At 42.6% G+C, this 18536-nt stretch overlaps 1 protein-coding gene across 4 annotated transcripts in view; it reads right to left on the bottom strand.

Moving 5' to 3' along the window:
• REV1 (REV1 DNA directed polymerase) overlaps positions 1-18536 on the bottom strand; it is a 112446-nt gene that overhangs the window by 37970 nt on the left and 55940 nt on the right. For 3 of the 4 annotated variants that reach the window (XM_080685739.1, XM_080685738.1, XM_080685740.1), the window contains exons 4-5: positions 18029-18197; positions 2665-2817 (exon numbers count right to left, since the gene is read on the bottom strand). In XM_080685739.1, the coding sequence (XP_080541865.1) occupies positions 2665-2817; positions 18029-18197 (322 nt within the window). Of the gene's footprint in view, positions 1-413; positions 427-2664; positions 2818-18028; positions 18198-18536 lie in introns of those variants that run through there. The other variant, XM_080685741.1, reaches the window with a different exon arrangement.

Here is an 18536-nt window from a genome sequence, read left to right on the forward strand (position 1 = left end):
TACAATGGCATCTTATAAGGTTAAGAAAAATCCAAAAAAACTATTTTCAACTACTCTTCCTACCAAAAATTAACTGGAATTTGTAAGCTCTAAATACCGAGTTTGTAGCACAGTGTCTGGCATGTACCAGGCAATCAATAAATATTTCCTGAATTATTGCAATATGAATAACTCCATAAAATAGGTAAGAAAGTTCAAGTTCTTAATTTCTACTTTTAATTTCAGTTTTAAGTAAGGCATTTTTCAGCACATTAAATCCAATATGCTACAACACTGAGGCCAGTATTAGTTTCACTTAGGGCAAGCCTGACAGCCCATATTCATTAATCCATTCTTGGGGCCAACTGTTGTACAAATGGATAAATAAGAAAGAACCAGGTCAATGTGCATGGCTAGCTCAGTAAGATTTATACCTAGTTATGCTAAATTTACACCGTGGCTCCTCTAATGTTTGCTTGGTAATGCTCTATAATAAAGACAAAATTCATTTGCATTCAAGAATCACCTAAGCAACAAAAACAAAAGCCTGAATTATGGAGCAATAATTCATTCTTAGAAACAACCAAAGTGTTAATCTAATTACATTTCAGATTTCAGATGAGGGTGCCATAGTCATAGGTGAGATTACCACAGTATTACCAGGTTTAATCTAAAGTCCCTCATCCTAATACTAACATGGTATATCGGTAATGACAGTTTGAATACACAGAAAAGCCACATGCATCAGAACATTACCACCCATTTCTGGGTTGGCTCAGGCTCAGGCTGATCATCTCATGGATAGGACAGCCAACTCTGAGTAGGTCCAACCCTCACAAATGATCACACCAGTGGCATGGGGAAAAGAAAACGAACTGAAAACAATTAAAAGAGGAAGGAAAGAAAACCTAATTTGATACATGTCAGAGAAAGTCTGCCTTTGAGATAAAGAGAAAGCCATGGAGCAAAATGTCACACAAAAGAATTACAAAGAAATTTGTAAAATGTACTGAACATACCGAAAACAAAGATTATAGTAACAAAAGTGAAGTTAGAAAAGTCTTATTAACATCTATTTTTCTGTGTCACAAATAAGATTCTTCACGTTTACTAACAACACATGCAACAAAAATGCATATATTAGCAGAAAACACCTTGCAAATACACATTCTTTTGTTTTTTAGTCTAGACAATGGATATTTACAAAGTAGCTATACAGGAAATATATAATTGGTAAACATACATTTAATAGGCAATAGTGTAAAAGTATTAAGAAATAAAATCTAATAGGTAAATTTTTCCTAAAATTGACACAGAGAATTTCAAAAAACAAATATAGGCCCCCTTATCTGCAGTTTTACTTTCCACAGTTTCAGTTCCCGCAATCACCTGTAGTCTGAAAATATTAGATATAAAATTCCAGAAAGAAACAATCTGTAAGTTTTAAATTGTGCACCTTCCTGAGTAGCATCATTACTGAGGCATTTTATCATCTCGTATTATAAGAGGGGTGCGTACAGTACAATAAGGTATTTTAGAGAGACTTTATTCATTTAATTTTTACTACAGCATATTATTATAACTGTTCTATTTTACTTTTAGTTATTATTGTCAATCTCTTACTGTGCCTAATTTATAAATTAAATTTTTATCATAGTGTGTATGCATTAGGAAAAAACATTGTATATATAGTATTTGTACTATCCACAGTTTCAGTCATCTACTGGGGGTCTTGGAATATAATCCCCTGTGGGTAAGGGGGAACTACTGTATCTATTTTTCTACTTTTATTAGTGTGAGAAAAAAATATAAAGTTATGTATTCAAAGGTTTTCTGGTGTGACTTGTACACTTTCATAGTACTAAAAAAATTAAAAGTTTTAGGTAACGTGAAAACATCTGAATATGTTTATAAATGAATACAAGTTAAATAACAACAAAAATACAGAAGGCAGTGATATTGGATACTCCCAGGTTAGATTCCTGGTCTTTGGGAAAAGATATATCCAATTCCCAAAGCAAGCAACTTAATAACAAAGAAGAAGGCTGATGGTAATAATGAACCACCTGGTATACAAGGTATAATTTAAAATCAACTTACCCAGTATTATTGCAATTAAAGTTTAAACCAATATATGTTTAAAAATCAGTCACATGGAATAAACTCTAGATTCACTTCTAACTCTATAACATTTAGGGTAACCAACTAAATTTTTATTAATATTAAATATTTACATATTTAGAATTGTTATGAATTTGGAATTTTTCAAAAATAACCTGGAAATACTAACATTTTTGTTATTTGGCTTTCTATGCATGACATATAACAAAAGTATAGCTGGCACAGTTAACTCAGTTTTTGAGAAAGCAACATTCTTAGCAAATTTCTTATATGGAAATAATTACTTTCAGAAAAACTTATAGAAAATTTTACTTCTAATAATTTAAGATCCATTAGTTTAACATGGGAATTTAAAAAGACTGAAAAACCTTCCCTGTTTACATTTTACTTATGAAACATTCATGATAAAAACAATTTTTTGGTAAGACACCCACACACCTATTTCCGCATGTTTAGCATAGATGAATGGCCAGGTTATACAGCTATTTCTATCTTCAGCAGAGCAAGAACCATACCCAGTGCTAAAAGCAAGCTCTGCAGCATTACCACCCTAGACAAACTTACACCCTGTTGTTGAGCTGTTTGGCTCCATTGCTTGGACCAGGTGCCGGGTCCTCAGGTTTGCATACAGGATTGAAGTTGAGACTTTTCTGCACAGTGGATTGCTTGCTGTACAGCTGATAGGGAATGTAGGACAGGAGTCGTCCAGCTTTGATGCTGCAACAAAAAGTAACAGCAACGTAAGAGTTAAATACTTGGGGGAAATGAGCTTCCCATGAAAAAGCAATGTTCTTAATGATGGGAATATTTCAATAGCAAGTCATCTTTCCTATTAGTCCTCTCCCACTGTCTTTGCGATTCTAATATACTAGTACTTCGAAGAATGACAGTCCACCCACGAAAAGGTACACATCTGAGATTTTAAAAATCAGTAGCCAACAATCCTACATGAGGCAAAAACAAACAAACTACAGAGTAAGATGAGAAAAGCACGGAGTTGGACTAGCTAATATTTTTATCTTGACTTTAATATTGACCACAATTTCCCCTCAAATAATTGTACAATCATCAACACTTTCTCAAATCCCATCTCACATATTAAGTTTTCCCAGAATAAGTAAACTAGATGAGGATTCCCAATTTCCACAATTCATGTTAGGTCTATTAAATGTGAAAAATTCTAAAATAGCCCTGGCCAGCATGGCTCAGTGGTTAGAGTATCAGCTAACGCACCAAGGCTTTCCCGGTACCTGAGTTTTCAGGTTGATCCCTGCCTCCAGGTGGGCAAGTGCAGGAGGCAGCCTATCCATGTGTCTCTCCTCACATTGACATCCCATTCCTTCCCACCCACCCCCTTCCCCAAACCTCTCCCTTCCACTCTCTCTAAAAAAAAAAAAAAAAAAAAAAAAAATCAGTAGAAAAATATATTCTCTCTGTGGGTATGGGTAAAAAAAAAAAAAAAGAAGGGACAAAATGAAGGACCTCAACTTTAAGAGTAATAGATAAACTATTTTAATGGAAGAGTGACTGAGACAAGGCCATTTGAGGATATGAACTCTATGAGGGCAGAAGCTACTGTAATAATCTCTTCCAAATGTTCATTACCTACTAAACATAACCAGTAAAAACCAGAGTAACACCAGTATTATTATAATACTAGGTAGTACTAGCACATTAACTGACACTCCCAAACAACTATTCTTTTGTTCTGCAGAACTAAAACTAATTTGATTGCTGTCTTAATCTGATTTTTGCTTTCTAATAAATTAAGTTATATATGGTTATTACACCATTTAAAATATTTTCAATTTAAAATAGCCAACCAATATATTGTACTTATGCTAACATCCAAATTTTACAAAAGGCTCTTTAAGTATCAGAAAATGTTTCCAAAAACATTTCTGGCTTTAAACCTAAAATGAATAGTAAGAAAGTCATATTTTAATTATTTAGGAAAAAATTAATAAGTAACAGACTAAATATATTTTATTATGTCATAAATCCAAAAGCTTGACATTTAATTTTCTCAAAGGACACTACAAAACATGTAAGAAATGACCGAATTACCTAACAAAAAAATAATTTAAAATACTGAGTCCACTCTGAACATAGGAAAAGTGATGATATAACGCTAAAAATGAAACTATAAAATGTTAGTCTATAAGTCCTTTATGTAATTACTAGGGGCCCAGTGCACGAATTTGTGCACCTTGAAAGGAACTGTGGGCCGCAAGGCTGAGGGGGGCACAGGGGTGGGTCTCAGCCCATCCTCTGCACCCCTGCCTGGTCCCCGGTCCCCTATCTGCCAGCAGCCCCACTCCTGCCACTGCTGCTCCCATGCGCTGACGGCGCCGGTCCTGCTTGCAACTGCTAACGGAGTGGAGTGATTGATGTCAGCACCAGCAGCAGGTGTGAGCGTGGCCAGCACCCTGATTGCCCCTCAGGAGCAGGGGGAGATGGAGAAGCCTTCAGGGGCGACCGGGAGCTTCAGTGCTGAGCGACTGAGACCAGCACCGGGCACTGGCAGTGGATGCGAGCGGCGGCTCCGGCACTGGCAGCAGATGCAAACGCCGGGTAGGACCGCGGCGCGTGGAAGCAAAGGATTTTCAGTAACCGCCAGAGGCTCGCCCTGATGACAGTGACTGGAGCCCCGCCTTGGTTTGGCAGCCTTGCTCGCCTGCTTCACCATTCCACCACAGCCGACACCCACCATGTTCCGCACCCCCTGGTGGTCAGCGCATGTCATAGCAACCAGTCAGTTTGGTTGTTCTGCTGTTTGGTCTATTTGCATATTAGGGTTTTATATATAGAGATATCAATAATAGAGGCCCGGTGCACGAAATTCATGCACGGGGGAGGGGGTGTCCCTCAGCCCAGCCTGCACCCTCTCCAATCTGAGACCCCTCTCACAATCCAGGACTACTGACTCCCAACCGCTTGCCTGCCTGCCTGCCTGATTGCCCCTAACCACTTCTGCCTGCCAGCCTGATCACCCCCTAACCACTCCCGTGCCAGCCTGATCGACACCTAACTGCTCCCCTGCCGGCCTAATTGCCTCTAACTGCCCTCCCCTGCTGTCCTGGTCACCCCTAACTGCCCTCCCCTGCCAGCCTGGTCGCCCCTAACTGTCCACTCCTGCAGGCCTGGTCGCCCCCAACTGCCCTCCCCTGCTGTCCTGGTAACCCCTAACTGCCCTCCCTTGCCAGCCTGGTTGTCCCTAACTGCCCTCTCCTCTGGCCTGGTCACCCTCAGCTGCCCTCCCTGCAGGCCTGGTCACCCCCAACTGCCCTCACCTGCTGGCCTGGTTGCCCCCAACTGCCCTCCCCTACAGGCCTGGTCACCCCCATCTTTCCTCCCCTGCAGGCCTGGTTCTCCCCAACTGCCCTCCCCTGCAGGCCTGGTTACCCACAACTGCTCTCCCCTGCAGGCCTGGATCCCCCCAACTGCCCTCCCCTGCAGGCCTGGTCCTCCCCAACTGCCCTCCCCTGTAGGCTTGGTTGCCCCCAACTGCCCTCCACTGCAGGCCTGGTTGCCCACAACTGTCCTCTCCTTCAGGCCTGGTCACCCCCAAACTGCCCTCCCTTGCAGGCCTGGTCCCTCCCAACTGCCCTCCCCTGCTGGCCTGATCACCCACAACTACTCTCCCCTGCTGGCCATCTTGTGGTGGCTATCTTGTGTCCACATAGGGGCAGCCATCTCTGACCACATGGGGGTGGCCATCTTGTGTGCTGGAGTGACTGTCAATTTGCATATTACTCTTTTATTAGATAGGATGTATTTAGTAATTCTACCTAAAGCACCTACTGTATCCAAATGCTATAAGGACTACATTATGATGTCAAAGAACATACCAGTGACATTTCAATTTTCATTTACCTAAATACTTATTATCAGGCTAAGTTACTTTTGTTTTATTTTTTAATTTACTTTTATCAATCTTAAAGAATTCATTTGAATATCAGAATCAAAATCCTAAAATTAGATCATGTATTAAATTACTATTCTTTTTTTATAAGCTAAGGCTTATATTATTGTTTTATTTTATTTTATAAATCTTAATTGTTGAAAGTATTACATATGTCCCGCTTTTCCCCCCATTAATTTACTATTCTTTATCAAACTTTTTTTCTTCTTTAACAGTTGGTCTCAACTGCCTATGGATGCTCTTCTTATATTATGTATTTCACCTGCTTCCCCCACGTCAGATGCAGAGGTACTTAATACGTGAAGTAGAAACCTAACCTTAGCCTCCAACTTTTCATTACATATAGCTGTAACTAAGGGATAAGTAGAGAGGATGCTCAACCACTGAGCCACATCAGCCAGACTTCTTTGAGGAGTCTTAATTCTTTTCTTTTTTAATTTGAGGAGTTTTAATTCTTTTTTTTTTTTTTTTAATTTGAGGAGTCTTAATTCTTGCTTGGTCCTATAGCCCAGCCCCACTAAAGTTATCTCTAAAACAGAACTTTGTATCTAATAGTTCTCAAAATCATTTCCTATTTCTGTTAACTGACAATGACTTTACACTGACAACATCCAGATTTGGGGAAATTTTACAAAAATTAATATACAACAAAATCGTCACTACACTAATTGCTATTCCAAACTTTTTCTTCAGCACTTTCTTTATATGAAACACTTCTGCACATCAAATGTGTTTATGATTACAGTCAATGTCTCCATTATCCTGTATTACAGAAACAGTATCTAACACTGGTCTACACACCCACCCATGGATTCAGGCTTCTGTTTTCCTTATTCAAAAGTGGATTTAAGGCAAGAAAGGATCTAATGATGTGCTAAGGAAAAACTGAGCTGTTTTTGCCCATTCCACCATTAAACAAAAATCATCTTTATGCACCAAAATTAAAATTCCTTTTGCCCCACCCCCACTATCTAAACTTCCCAACCACTCACTAAGACACTATGAGCTAAGAAAAGGAAATAAACAGGTATAAAAATATGTGTAAGATTCCTTGCCCTTACACAGATACTGAAAGTTAGGCTATTCATTCTTTTTTTTTTTTTGGGGGGGGGGGATGGGGGGAAGGGAGCTAATCATTTTTTAGCTCCTAAAGACGAAGAATTCATTTTCTAATAAAATGTTACCTACAACAAGTCAGTGGGGTGTAGTCTGAAACGTGTGTGTTGGTTAGTTAGCCAAATAAAAATATTATTAGAAGAATTCTGTAGTGCTATGTGAGAAAAATGTAAATGACACCAAGATCAAATTTTTTAAAAAGCCAAATCTACACCAGAAACTGGAGTCATGCACATTTTCTATAAATAATAAATTGAAGCAAGACACAAAACCACAAGGAAAATGAAAAAAATCATGAGAGATAACATTGCAATCAAGTTTTAGATGAGTTTAAATAAGCACTCTGATATTTACATTAAATATAATTATAAACAGAGTTTTAGCTCATATGAAGTATGAGATCCTCGGAGTCTCTGAGTATATGACAAATAGGCTAACATATTAGAATTTGAGAGCTTAAAAGAAAGGACAAACTATACTGAGCATCAGTCACTCCCATTAGAAGACCCCAGTGAGTGGCATGAACTGAACAATGGAGACCACACTCTCCACTCACAGCAGAGCCATGAGAACCTAACCACAGGAGGGAGGCAGGTTTCCATGCTAAAAACACTTGAGATACAGTGAGCAACAACAGAAACTACACTGACCTGCAATTACTTAGGACCGTGGTCAGCAAATGTGGCTCGAGAGCCACATGCGACTCGTGAGCCGTGTTTTGCCGCTCTGTTGACTAATAAGTTTGCCGACCACTGACTTAGGACAATGCTTTTAAACTGCATTCCATGGGACTCATTGCTTAGTGAGGAGCGGGGTGGATCACAGCAGCTTCTCATTAACTATTCTAAACTTCAAATCCTATCCTATTTAATAAAAGAGTAATATGCAAATTAACCATCACTCTGCTACACCCACCAGCCATGCCCACCAACCACGCCCACCAGCCAATCAGGAGCGAATATGCAAATAAACCCATCCAAGATGGCTATGGCCACAGAGAGCAGGAGGGAGGCTTGGGTTTCCCCGGCAATGGAGGAAGCCAAGCTTTCCGCCTGCCCTTGCAGGCCTAGGCCTCCACTCAAGGCTACAAAGTTTCAATGATAGAAGATACATAAACCCAAACAGAAATGGCGGCAGCCACCGAGCTGAAAAGAGCAGGAGGCTAGGGTTGCCCCCCGGCGATGGAGGAAGCCAAGCCTTCCGCACACCCTGGCCAGTCCAGGCCTCCGCTTAAGGCTACAAAGTTTCAATTATAGAAGATACATAAATACCAACAGAAATGGCTGCCGCCACGGAGCAAGCAGAAGGCTTGGCTCCACTCCAGGCTACAAAGTTTCAATTGTAGAAGATAAATAAACCCCAGATACCAGGGCTTCCGCTTGGGTCACCGGGGGGCATGGCCAGCCTGCAAACCACCACAGGCCCCTCGCCCAGGCCACCCCATGCCCCAAGGGAACCCCCATCCTGATCCGGGACACCCTTCAGGGCAAACCAGATGGCCCCCACCCGTGCACCAGGCCTCTATCCTATCTAATAAAAGAGTAATATGCAGATTGACCATCACTCCAACACACAAGATGGCTGCCCCCATGTGGTCAAAGATCCTGCCCCCATGTGGACACAAGATGGCCACCACAAGATGGCCAGCAAGGGAGGGCAATGGGAGGGACCAGGCCTTAAAGGGAGGGCAGTTGTGGGCGATCAGGTCAGCAGGGGAGGGCAGTTGGGAGGGACCAGGCCTGCAAGGGAGGGCAGTTGTGGGCGATCAGGCTAGCAGGGGAGGGCAGTTGGGAGGGACCAGGCCTGCAAGGGAGGGCAGTTGGGGGCGATCAAGCCTGCAGGGGAGGGCAGTTAGGGGTGACCAAGCCGGCAGAGGAGGGAAGTTGGGGGCGACCAGGCCTGCAGGGAAAGGCAGTTGGAAGGGACTCAGGCCTGCAGGTGAGAGCAATTGGGGGGGACCAGGCCTGCAGGGGAGGGCAGTTAGGGGTGACCAGGCCTGCAGGGGAGGGCAGTTAGGGGAAAACAGGCTGGCAGGGGAGCAGTTAGGCATCAATCAGGCTGGCAGGCAGAAGCGGTTAGGGGCAATCAGGAAGGCAGGCAGGCGAGCAGTTGGTAGCCAGCAGTCCTGGATTGTGAGAGGAATGTCCGACTGCCCATTCAGTATCGATCCTACTGGGATTGGGCCTAAACGGGCAGTCCGACATCCCTCGAGGGGTCCCAGATTGGAGAGGGTGCAGGCTGGGCTGAGGGACACCCCCCCCCCTGTGCACGAATTTCGTGCACCGGGCCTCTAGTCTCAATATAAAACTTCTGAAGAAAAAGAATAGGCAAAAATACTTATACTATATGCAAGCAAGTGTAGGATCTTCAAGGCAGAGGCTTCAGTAAAATAATCTCACATCTTACACACACGCACACAGGTGTCTCATTAAAGGACTTTCCAGCCCCTTAGCAGTCCTGGCCCTATAATCATGTACATACACTGACTCAGGTTTCATGATACAGACACAGACACCAGGGAATTCTAATCAAAGCCCAGTAGTCACCCCACACGCTTCAGACACCAGGGAATTCTAATCAAAGCCCAGTAGTCACCCCACACACTTAGAAGTGGTAGCTGGTATTTAAACTGCCCAAACTAAAAACAAGAAAGCTAATTATAGAAGAGAATATCATGTATCATCCACTAAATAGCTAATACAATGTTTAAAATTTTAAGTATAATAAAACATCATTAAAACACCACCGAGGAGTAGCCCTGGCTGGATAGTTCAGTTAATTAGTGTGTCATCTAATACACCCAAGTTGAGGGTTCAATTCCTGGTCAGGGCACATATAAGCTACAAGAAACAACCAATGAGTGCTTAAATAAGTGGAACAACAAAACGTTGTTTCCTTCCCTCCCTCTCTCTCTCCCCCATCCCACTCTCTAAAGTCAATAAATAAAATAAATACACCAACACTGAGGAAGGGAAGAGATCAACAAAATTGGGATTAGAGTGTAAAAGGAAACAGTAGTGTGCTTTAAGAAAAAGAATTCCATCCTCTGACACAAGACACTGACATTTATTTTATATATTAAGATACGTGCCTAGACTGATCCATTTGCACATGGGCCAATTCACCTACAACAAGCTTAATTAAATGGCAGAGCAGATCCAAATAGGAGTCAGAAAATCTGGACTGAATCCTGCTGTTCTTAGGCAAAGTAGTTAGCCTTATTAGCCCTGCCTTCTCATATATAAAATGAAGCAAACACGCCCTAGCCAGTGGCTCAATGGTGGCCTGAGGATGGAGGGATCAAGGGTTCGATTCTGGTCAAGGGCACATACCTCGGTTGTGGGCATGATTCCTGGCCCAGTCAGGGCAAGCTCAGTAGGCAACCAGTTGATGTGTGTGTGTGTCTCTCTCTCACACATTGATGTTTCTCTCTGTTTCTCACCATACATTCCACTCTCTCTAAAAATCAATGGAAAAAATATCCCAGGGTGAGGATTACCAAAAATAAAATAAAATAAACAGGCCACATAATCATGGTAACCAAAGTCACTTTAATCATTTTACAGATGATTAGGCTTGACTTCAAATAAAATGCTATCTATTAAAGTGAATTTTAAAACTTACAACGGCCACAGTTACTTTTTCTATTTTATTACCACTAGCTGCATTCAGGGCAAGAAAGAGCAGGTATAAAGAAAACAGCTGTCATGAAACCCACCTTTTTCTCAGCAAATCAAGTCCTACCTGATAAGAGCCCTTTTCACCTCCTCTCTCTTACTGTCCATGGAGCTACCCCATACCCTCCAAAGCCAAACCAAATATCCCCAGATCAAAATTCTAGCCCTAGCACAAGGATAGGACTGGAATGTCTGTATGCAACTGACTCTGGAATGATCCTTATACTGAAGTTACTTCTTATACTGAAAACTTCACAATTCCTTTTTGAGACACACAGCTAAAGGCCATGTTCATTGACCTTATATAATGAACTGACATGACTAAGTCATGAGAACACAGCACAAAGAACCAGTGAGACTGTCCTTCAGCAATCCTCAAAGATTGAAAAAATGCTTAATTTATAAAATACACTTGGCTTTCTGGAAGCACTTTAAAAATATATGTTCTTTTATTTTTTTAAATTGATTTCAGAGAGGAAGGCAGAGAGAGAGAAACATCAATGACAAGAAAGAATCATTGATCGGCTGCCTCCTGCATGCCCCACACTGGGAATCGAGCCCACAACCCGGGCATTTGCCCTGACTGGGTATTGCATCGTGACTACCTGGTTCATAGGTCGACTCTCAACCACTGATTATCCCGGCTTGGCTAAATGAACTTTAAAAAAAAATATGCTCTTTTGACTTTCTGGACTTTATTAATACTTGCTAATGTTTTTAGAATTAAAAACAAAACAAAACAGTTTCTCCTTATATATTACTAGAGGCCCACTGCACAAAATTCATGCACGAGAGGGGGTGTCCCTCAGCCTGGCCTGCGCCCCTCTCACAATCCGGGACCCCTTGGGTAGAGTCCCTAGGCTTGGATGGCGATCAGGGCCTATCGGGGCTTTCCTCCCCCCCCCCCACCCCGGCTGCCAGCAGTTGGCCCCGCCCCCGCCGCTGCCACCGCTTGCCATCTGTGCAGCGCTGCCTCCCCTCCCCAACCACTGGTCACATCCCTCTGTGGGCAACAGGTGTGGGGTGCGACTGCTTGGCTGGCCTGGGCCTCCCTCTGTGGGGTGATCGATTGCAGAGTCTCCCTGCCGATGGATCGCCCCACTGGCCACTGGCCTGGGCCTCCCTCTGCGGGTTGATGGCAGGGCCCCCAGAACAATCGCATTGTACCTGCCTTGGCTGGCCTGGCGCCAGTGCGTGTCATAGCATGGTCATCCAGAAGGTCGTCTGGATGGTCGTTCTGCCATTTGGTCATTAGGTATTTTTCCATATTAGGCTTTTATTATATAGGATACCTTCCAATGTGCTAGTTTACACAAATTATTTCTAGTTCTCATATAACCATAGCAGGCAAGTATCAGCTTTCTTTTACAAGTGAGAAACTGAAGTTCAGAATGACTGCAGAACTTTTCCCCAAGTCACACAAGATGACAGGCATGCCAATTCCTGCGTTCAGATGTGAACCCAGGTGTGTCTCCAGAGCCCAGGCACAGGCTTTCCCACTATGCTATGTTGCCTCCCACTGAATCTGTGCTGCTACATCTGCTACACAAAGGAACTGAGCACAACTCAATCTGCTGAATAAATTTATGGAAAATGTCAAAATTAGTGAAGCTTAGGATTTTCCCAAAAGCTTGGAATTGACTAAAAAACAAACAAAAAAACAAACCCAAAGTTTGTTTCATTTGCACTCCGTAATTTAATCTCACCATTCTTTTATACAATAACTGGAGGCTCAGTGCATGAAATTCGTGCACTAGTGGGGTCCCTAAGCCTGGCCAGTGATCAGGACCTATCGGGACCGTCTCACCCAGTCCCGATCAGGGCCAGGCCAGCTGGTTGCCAGACGTGGCCTGCCGGATGGGGCTTGCTGAATGGGGGGAGGGACCAGGGGAGGTTGGCTGGCCGTGGGAGGTTGGCTGTGGGAGCACACTGACCACCAGGAGGCAGCTCCTTCATTGAACGTCTGCCCCCTGGTGGTCAGTGTGTGTCATAGACTGGTTGAGCAGTCGTTCAGTTGTAACAGTTGCTTAGGCTCCGATCAGAGGCCTGATGCACAAAATTTGTGCAAGGGGCTTGGCCTCGCAGCCCCAGCTTCGTCCGGAAGGTCATTCAGCTGTCCGTTCTAATTAGCATTATTATGATTTATTATTATAGATTATTATAGATAGATTATAATCTATTCACAGGTAAAATTATGATTTTAATCTTTTAACTTTCAACTTTCACAAATCTAGCAATCACTCATATATAATATTGTTTTAAAATATAAATCACCTAAGTATGGCTCATTACCAAAGATCCAGATGACATATTTAAACTTAAGAAGTTAATATGAATAGCCATCATTGATTTACAGCACACCAATTCCAAACAAACAGGGGACATTGCCTAGCCCATAATAGGTGCATAAAGATTTGCCAATGAATAACTTGCTTAGTCAACCTTCTCCTATAACTACCTCCTGCTGCTTACCGGCTGACTGCCCCTAATTCCTGGTAGTTCTAGTTCCAAGATCATGAATGTAGTACTTTTAATAGGATGTCAAATCCTAGGCCACCTGAATTATCAATGTGAAGTTAAGAGTATAGTAGTGTTGTTTAAGACATTAATTACTTTTCACCCTTAAGAGGCAATGTAAGGAGAAACGAAGATGGCGGCATAGGTAAACACCTGAAATTGCTGCCTTGCACAACCACTTCAAAACTACAACTAAAAGACAAAACGGACATCATCCAGAACCACAGGAAGGCTGACTGAGAGGAAATTCTATAACTAGAAGGAAAGAGAAAAGCACACTGAGACTCACAGGAGCTGTGGAAGTAAAGTGCAGAGGTACGGGGGCATGCGCGTGGAGAGGGCTGGCAACTGAGTATGCAGCTGTCTTTTTTCAATCTGGAGGGAGACACAAGCCCCCGACTGCTCTGAACTCCAGTTCCGGGTGAGACCCTGGGGACTCAGACTGATACGGGGAAAAACTGGACTGTCTGGCAACAGGCGGAACTCGAGGGCGGTTTTCTCTCAGAGGTGCTAGCAGCGATTACTGAGGGACACTGAACCCAGGGGCCTCTTAGCGCAGGGCTGACAGGAAGCCATTGCTCTTTGCTCCGCCATGAGACCCCGCCCCACCCAAGCTGTGCGCAGAGCTTTTTGCATATGAATTGCCTGGTCCTTTGAATTCTAAAATTACGTAACAAACTGAAGCTGAGTCAGAGACCCAGAACATCCAAAAGAAGGCCCAAGGCCCCACAGCAGCTTGCATTGCTTCACAGCTGAACCTCATTTGGGAAACTCCAAACCCCAAACAAATAAGAGGAATCTGCAGATCTCTCCGTAGCTCCTGCTGGGTGGCCTCAGGAAGAGGCTAAATTAGCACCTCCTTGGAGATCCAAGATCCAGTATACCCAGTGGTAAGAGTGGGACCATCCAGATTACAACTCCTCAGATCCATAAGGGACACACTTAGGGGGCAGACTCAGTGAGCACCAAAGGCCCACTGAAGCAAGTCTTGCCTCATAAGGGTGTCTCCAGCACAGAAGTTCTCCCAGCGTAGACACAGCTGATCCTCACAGCCAATTGGCCTGGAGGTCAATTCCTCCCAATTATACCAACAACAATCAAGGCTTAACTACAACAAGACTGTGCACACAGCCCACAAAGGGGTGCACCAAGAGTATCCACCTCAGGTAACTGGGGAGGCTGAGCTACTGGGCCGTATTGGACACCTAGCACACAAAGCCACTCTGTCAACACAGGGAAGCAGCCAAAATCCAGAGACAAAGAAACAGGTCACAAATGAAAGAAATGGAGGAAAGCAAACTACTGGATATAGAGTTCAAAAACCACGGTTATAAGGTTTTCAAGAAATTTTTTTAATTTAATAAATCTTTATTGTTCAGATTATTACAATTGTTCCTCTTTTTTCCCCCATAGCTCCCCTCCACCCAGTTCCCACCCCACCCTCTGCCCTTACCTCTCCCCCACTGTCCTCATCCATAGGTGTATGCTTTTTGTCCAGTTTCTTCCCGCACCTCCCACACCCCTTTCCCCCAGAGAATTGTTAGTCCACTCCCTTTCTATGCCCCTGATTCTATTATATTCACCAGTTTATTCTGTTCCTCAGGTTTTTAATTCACTTGATTTTTAGATTCACTTGTTGATAGACATGTTATTAGTTATTCATAATTTTTATCTTTACCTTTTTCTTCTTCTTCCTCTTCTTAAAGAATACCATTCAGCATTTCATATAATACTGGTTTGGTGGTGGTGAACTCCTTTAGCTTTTTCTTATCTTTGAAGCTCTTTATCTGACCTTCCATTCTGAATGATAGCTTTGCTGGGTAGAGTAATCTTGGTTGTAGGTTCTTGCTATTCATCACTTTGAATATTTCTTGCCACTCCCTTCTGGCCTGCATAGTTTCTGTTGAGAAATCAGCTGACAGTCGTATGGCTGCTCCCTTGTAGGTAACTAACTGTTTTTCTCGTGCTGCTTTTAATATTCTCTCTTTGTCTTTTGCCCTTGGCATTTTAATTATGATGTGTCTTGGTGTGGTCCTCTTTGGATTCCTTTTGTTTGGGGTTCTGTGCGCTTCCTGGACTTGTAAGTCTATTTCTTTCACCAGGTGGGGGAAGTTTTCAGTCATTATTTCTTCCAATAGGTTTTCAGTATCTTGCTCTCTCTCTTCTTCTGGCACCCCCATAATTCTGATGTTGGTACGCTTGAAGTTGTCCCAGAGGCTTCTTACACTATTTTCAACTTTTTTTATTCTTTTTTCTTTTTGCTTTTCCAGTTGAGTGTTTTTTGCTTCTTTGTATTTCAAATCTTTGACTTGATCCTTGCGATCCTCTGGTCAGCTGTTAGATCTCTGTACAATATTTTTTATTTCAGTCAGTGTATGTTTAATTTCTAGTTGGTCCTTTTTCATATCCTCAAGGGTCTTGTTAAATTTATCAGCCTTTTCTAGGAAATTCTTGAAAAACCTTATAACCATGGTTTTGAACTCTAAATCCAGTCATTTATTTTCCTACATTTCTTTCATTTGTGACCTGTTTCTTTGTCTCCACATTTTCGCTGCTTCCCTGAGTTGGTAGAGTAGCTTTGTGTGGTAGGTGTCCTCTAGGGCACAGTGGCTCAGCCTCCCCAGTTACCTGAGGTGGACACTCTTGGTGCACCCCTTTGTGGACTGTGTGCTCAGCCTTGTTGTAGTTAAGTCTTGACTGTTGTTGGTATCAATGGGAGGAATTGACCTCCAGGCCAGTTGGCTGTGAGGATCAGCTGTGTCTACACTGGGAACACTTCTGTGCTGGAGACACTCTTATGAGACAAGACTTGCAAAATTGCAAAAGCCTCTGTGCTCAGCTAGAATGGGGCGGCGTTTCAGGGCCGAGCAGACAGCCTTGGTTTCCCGTCAGTCCTGCCTTATGAGGCCCCTGGGTCTCAGTGACCCTTGGTATTCGCTGCAAGCACCTCTGAGAGAAAGCAATTTTAAGAATATTTGCTCTATAATAATATAGAGCAAATATTCTTAAAATTTTCGGGGTTCCCAGAAACTTGCCCAGAACTGGAGTTCAACGCAGTCGGGAGCTTCTGTGTCCCTCCTGCTTTAGAAAGCCAGCCGCGCACTCAGCCGCCCGTGCATTCAGCAGTCAGTCCTCTCTGCGCAGGCGCACGCCTCCAGACCTTCTGCAGCTCCCGAGTCTCAGTGTGCTTTCTTTTGCCCCGACAGTTGAGATTCCCAGCGAATGAGTCCGGTTTCCCAGCATCTCGCCCGGGACTAGAGTTCAGTGCAGTCAGGAGTTTCTTCCTCCCTCCCGCTTTAGAAAGCCAGCCGCGCACTCAGCCGCCCATGCACACAGCTGCCCTTCCTCTCAGCGTGCGAGCCTCTGTACCTCAGCCTTTTGTAGCTCCTCTGAGTCTCAATGTGCTTTCCTCTTTTCTTCTAGTTATAGCATTTCCACTCAGCCAGCTTTCCTGTGGTTCTGGATGATGTCCATTTTGTCTTTTAGTTGTAGTTTTGATATTGTTGTGCGAGGCAGCAGCTTAGGTGTTTACCTATGCCGCCATCTTGGTTTCTCTCTCAAGAATTTTCTAGAAACCGTTGATAAATTTAGTGTGACCCTCAAGGATATGAAAAAGGAACAACTAGAAATTAAACATACACTGACTGAAATAAAGAATAATATACAGAGATCCAACAGCAGACTAGAGGATTGTAAGAATCAAGTCAAAGATTTGAAATACAAAGAAGCAAAAAACACGCAACCGGAAAAGCAAAAGGAAAAAGAATCCAAAAATATAAAGATAGTGTAAGGAGCCTCTGGGACAACCTGAAACGTACCAACATCAGAATTATGGGGGTGCCAGAAGAAGAGAGAGAGCAAGATACTGAAAACCTATTTGAAGAAATAATGAGCGAAAACTTTCCCCACCTGGTGAAAGAAATAGACTTACAAGTCCAGGAAGCGCACAGAACCCCAAACAAAAGGAATCCAAAGAGGACCACACCAAGACACATCATAATTAAAATGCCAAGGGCAAAAGACAAAGAGAGAATATTAAAAGCAGCACGAGAAAAACAGTTAGTTACCTACAAGGGAGCAGCCATAAGACTGTCAGCTGATTTCTCAACAGAAACTATGTAGGCCAGAAGGGAGTGGCAAGAAATATTCAAAGTGATGAATAGCAAGAACCTACAACCAAGATTACTCTACCCAGCAAAGCTATCATTCAGAATGGAAGGTCAGATAAAGAGCTTCAAAGATAAGAAAAAGCTAAAGGAGTTCACCACCACCAAACCAGTATTATATGAAATGCTGAATGGTATTCTTTAAGAAGAGGAAGAAGAAGAAAAAGGTAAAGATAAAAATTATGAACAATAAATACATATCTATCAACAAGTGAATCTAAAAATCAAGTGAATAAAAATCTGATGAACGGAATACACTGGTCAATATAATAGAATCAGGAGCATAGAAAGGGAGTGGACTGACAATCCTTGAGGGGAAAGAGGTGTGGGGGGTGCGGGTAAGGGCAGAGGGTGGGGTTGGAACTGGGTGGAGAGGAGCTATGGGGAGAAAAAAGAGGACCAACTGTAATAATCTGAACAATAAAGATTTATAAAAAAATAATAATAATAAAAGGAGGCAATGTAAGTGTCTATAATAGAAATAAAATGTATTCCAATTTTTAAACCTTATTAAAAATTACACTTACCTTTCCACAATCCATTCTGGCCGAATTACTTTTTGCCCCTTCAATTCTTTTATTTTGGCAGTAGGAAGATTTGTGGCAATAATGTGTGTTGTTTTGGACCTGGAATAATACACATGGTACTGGCCTCCATGCAACATCATTAGCTTTCTCAATTCCTCAGCAGAAGGATCTGTAAAGTTAATATTAAAATATATTATGAGTTTTATATATAAGAAAGTAGAGTCCTAGCTGAATAATCCCTAGAACAAGCCATTCAAAGAGTATATCACTGGTTCACTTTCTCCTCGGCTGTGTTGCCAGTAAACAAAGTTGGGAGGTATATCACAAGATGATAAAGCTATTTTGCCTTAGCACTTCCTCTTCCCCTGGTTGCTAGAGACAGTCAATCAACACAAAAACATCTACTGCTAAGAGGTGCCTAGAAGAGCAAATAGGGACCTCAAGTAATGAATAATAATATAGAGCAAATATTATTAAAATTTTTATCACATTTAGCTGTATGACCTTG

Source organism: Plecotus auritus (assembly GCF_963455305.1).
Source record: "Plecotus auritus genome assembly, chromosome: 8".
NCBI lineage: Eukaryota > Metazoa > Chordata > Mammalia > Chiroptera > Vespertilionidae > Plecotus > Plecotus auritus.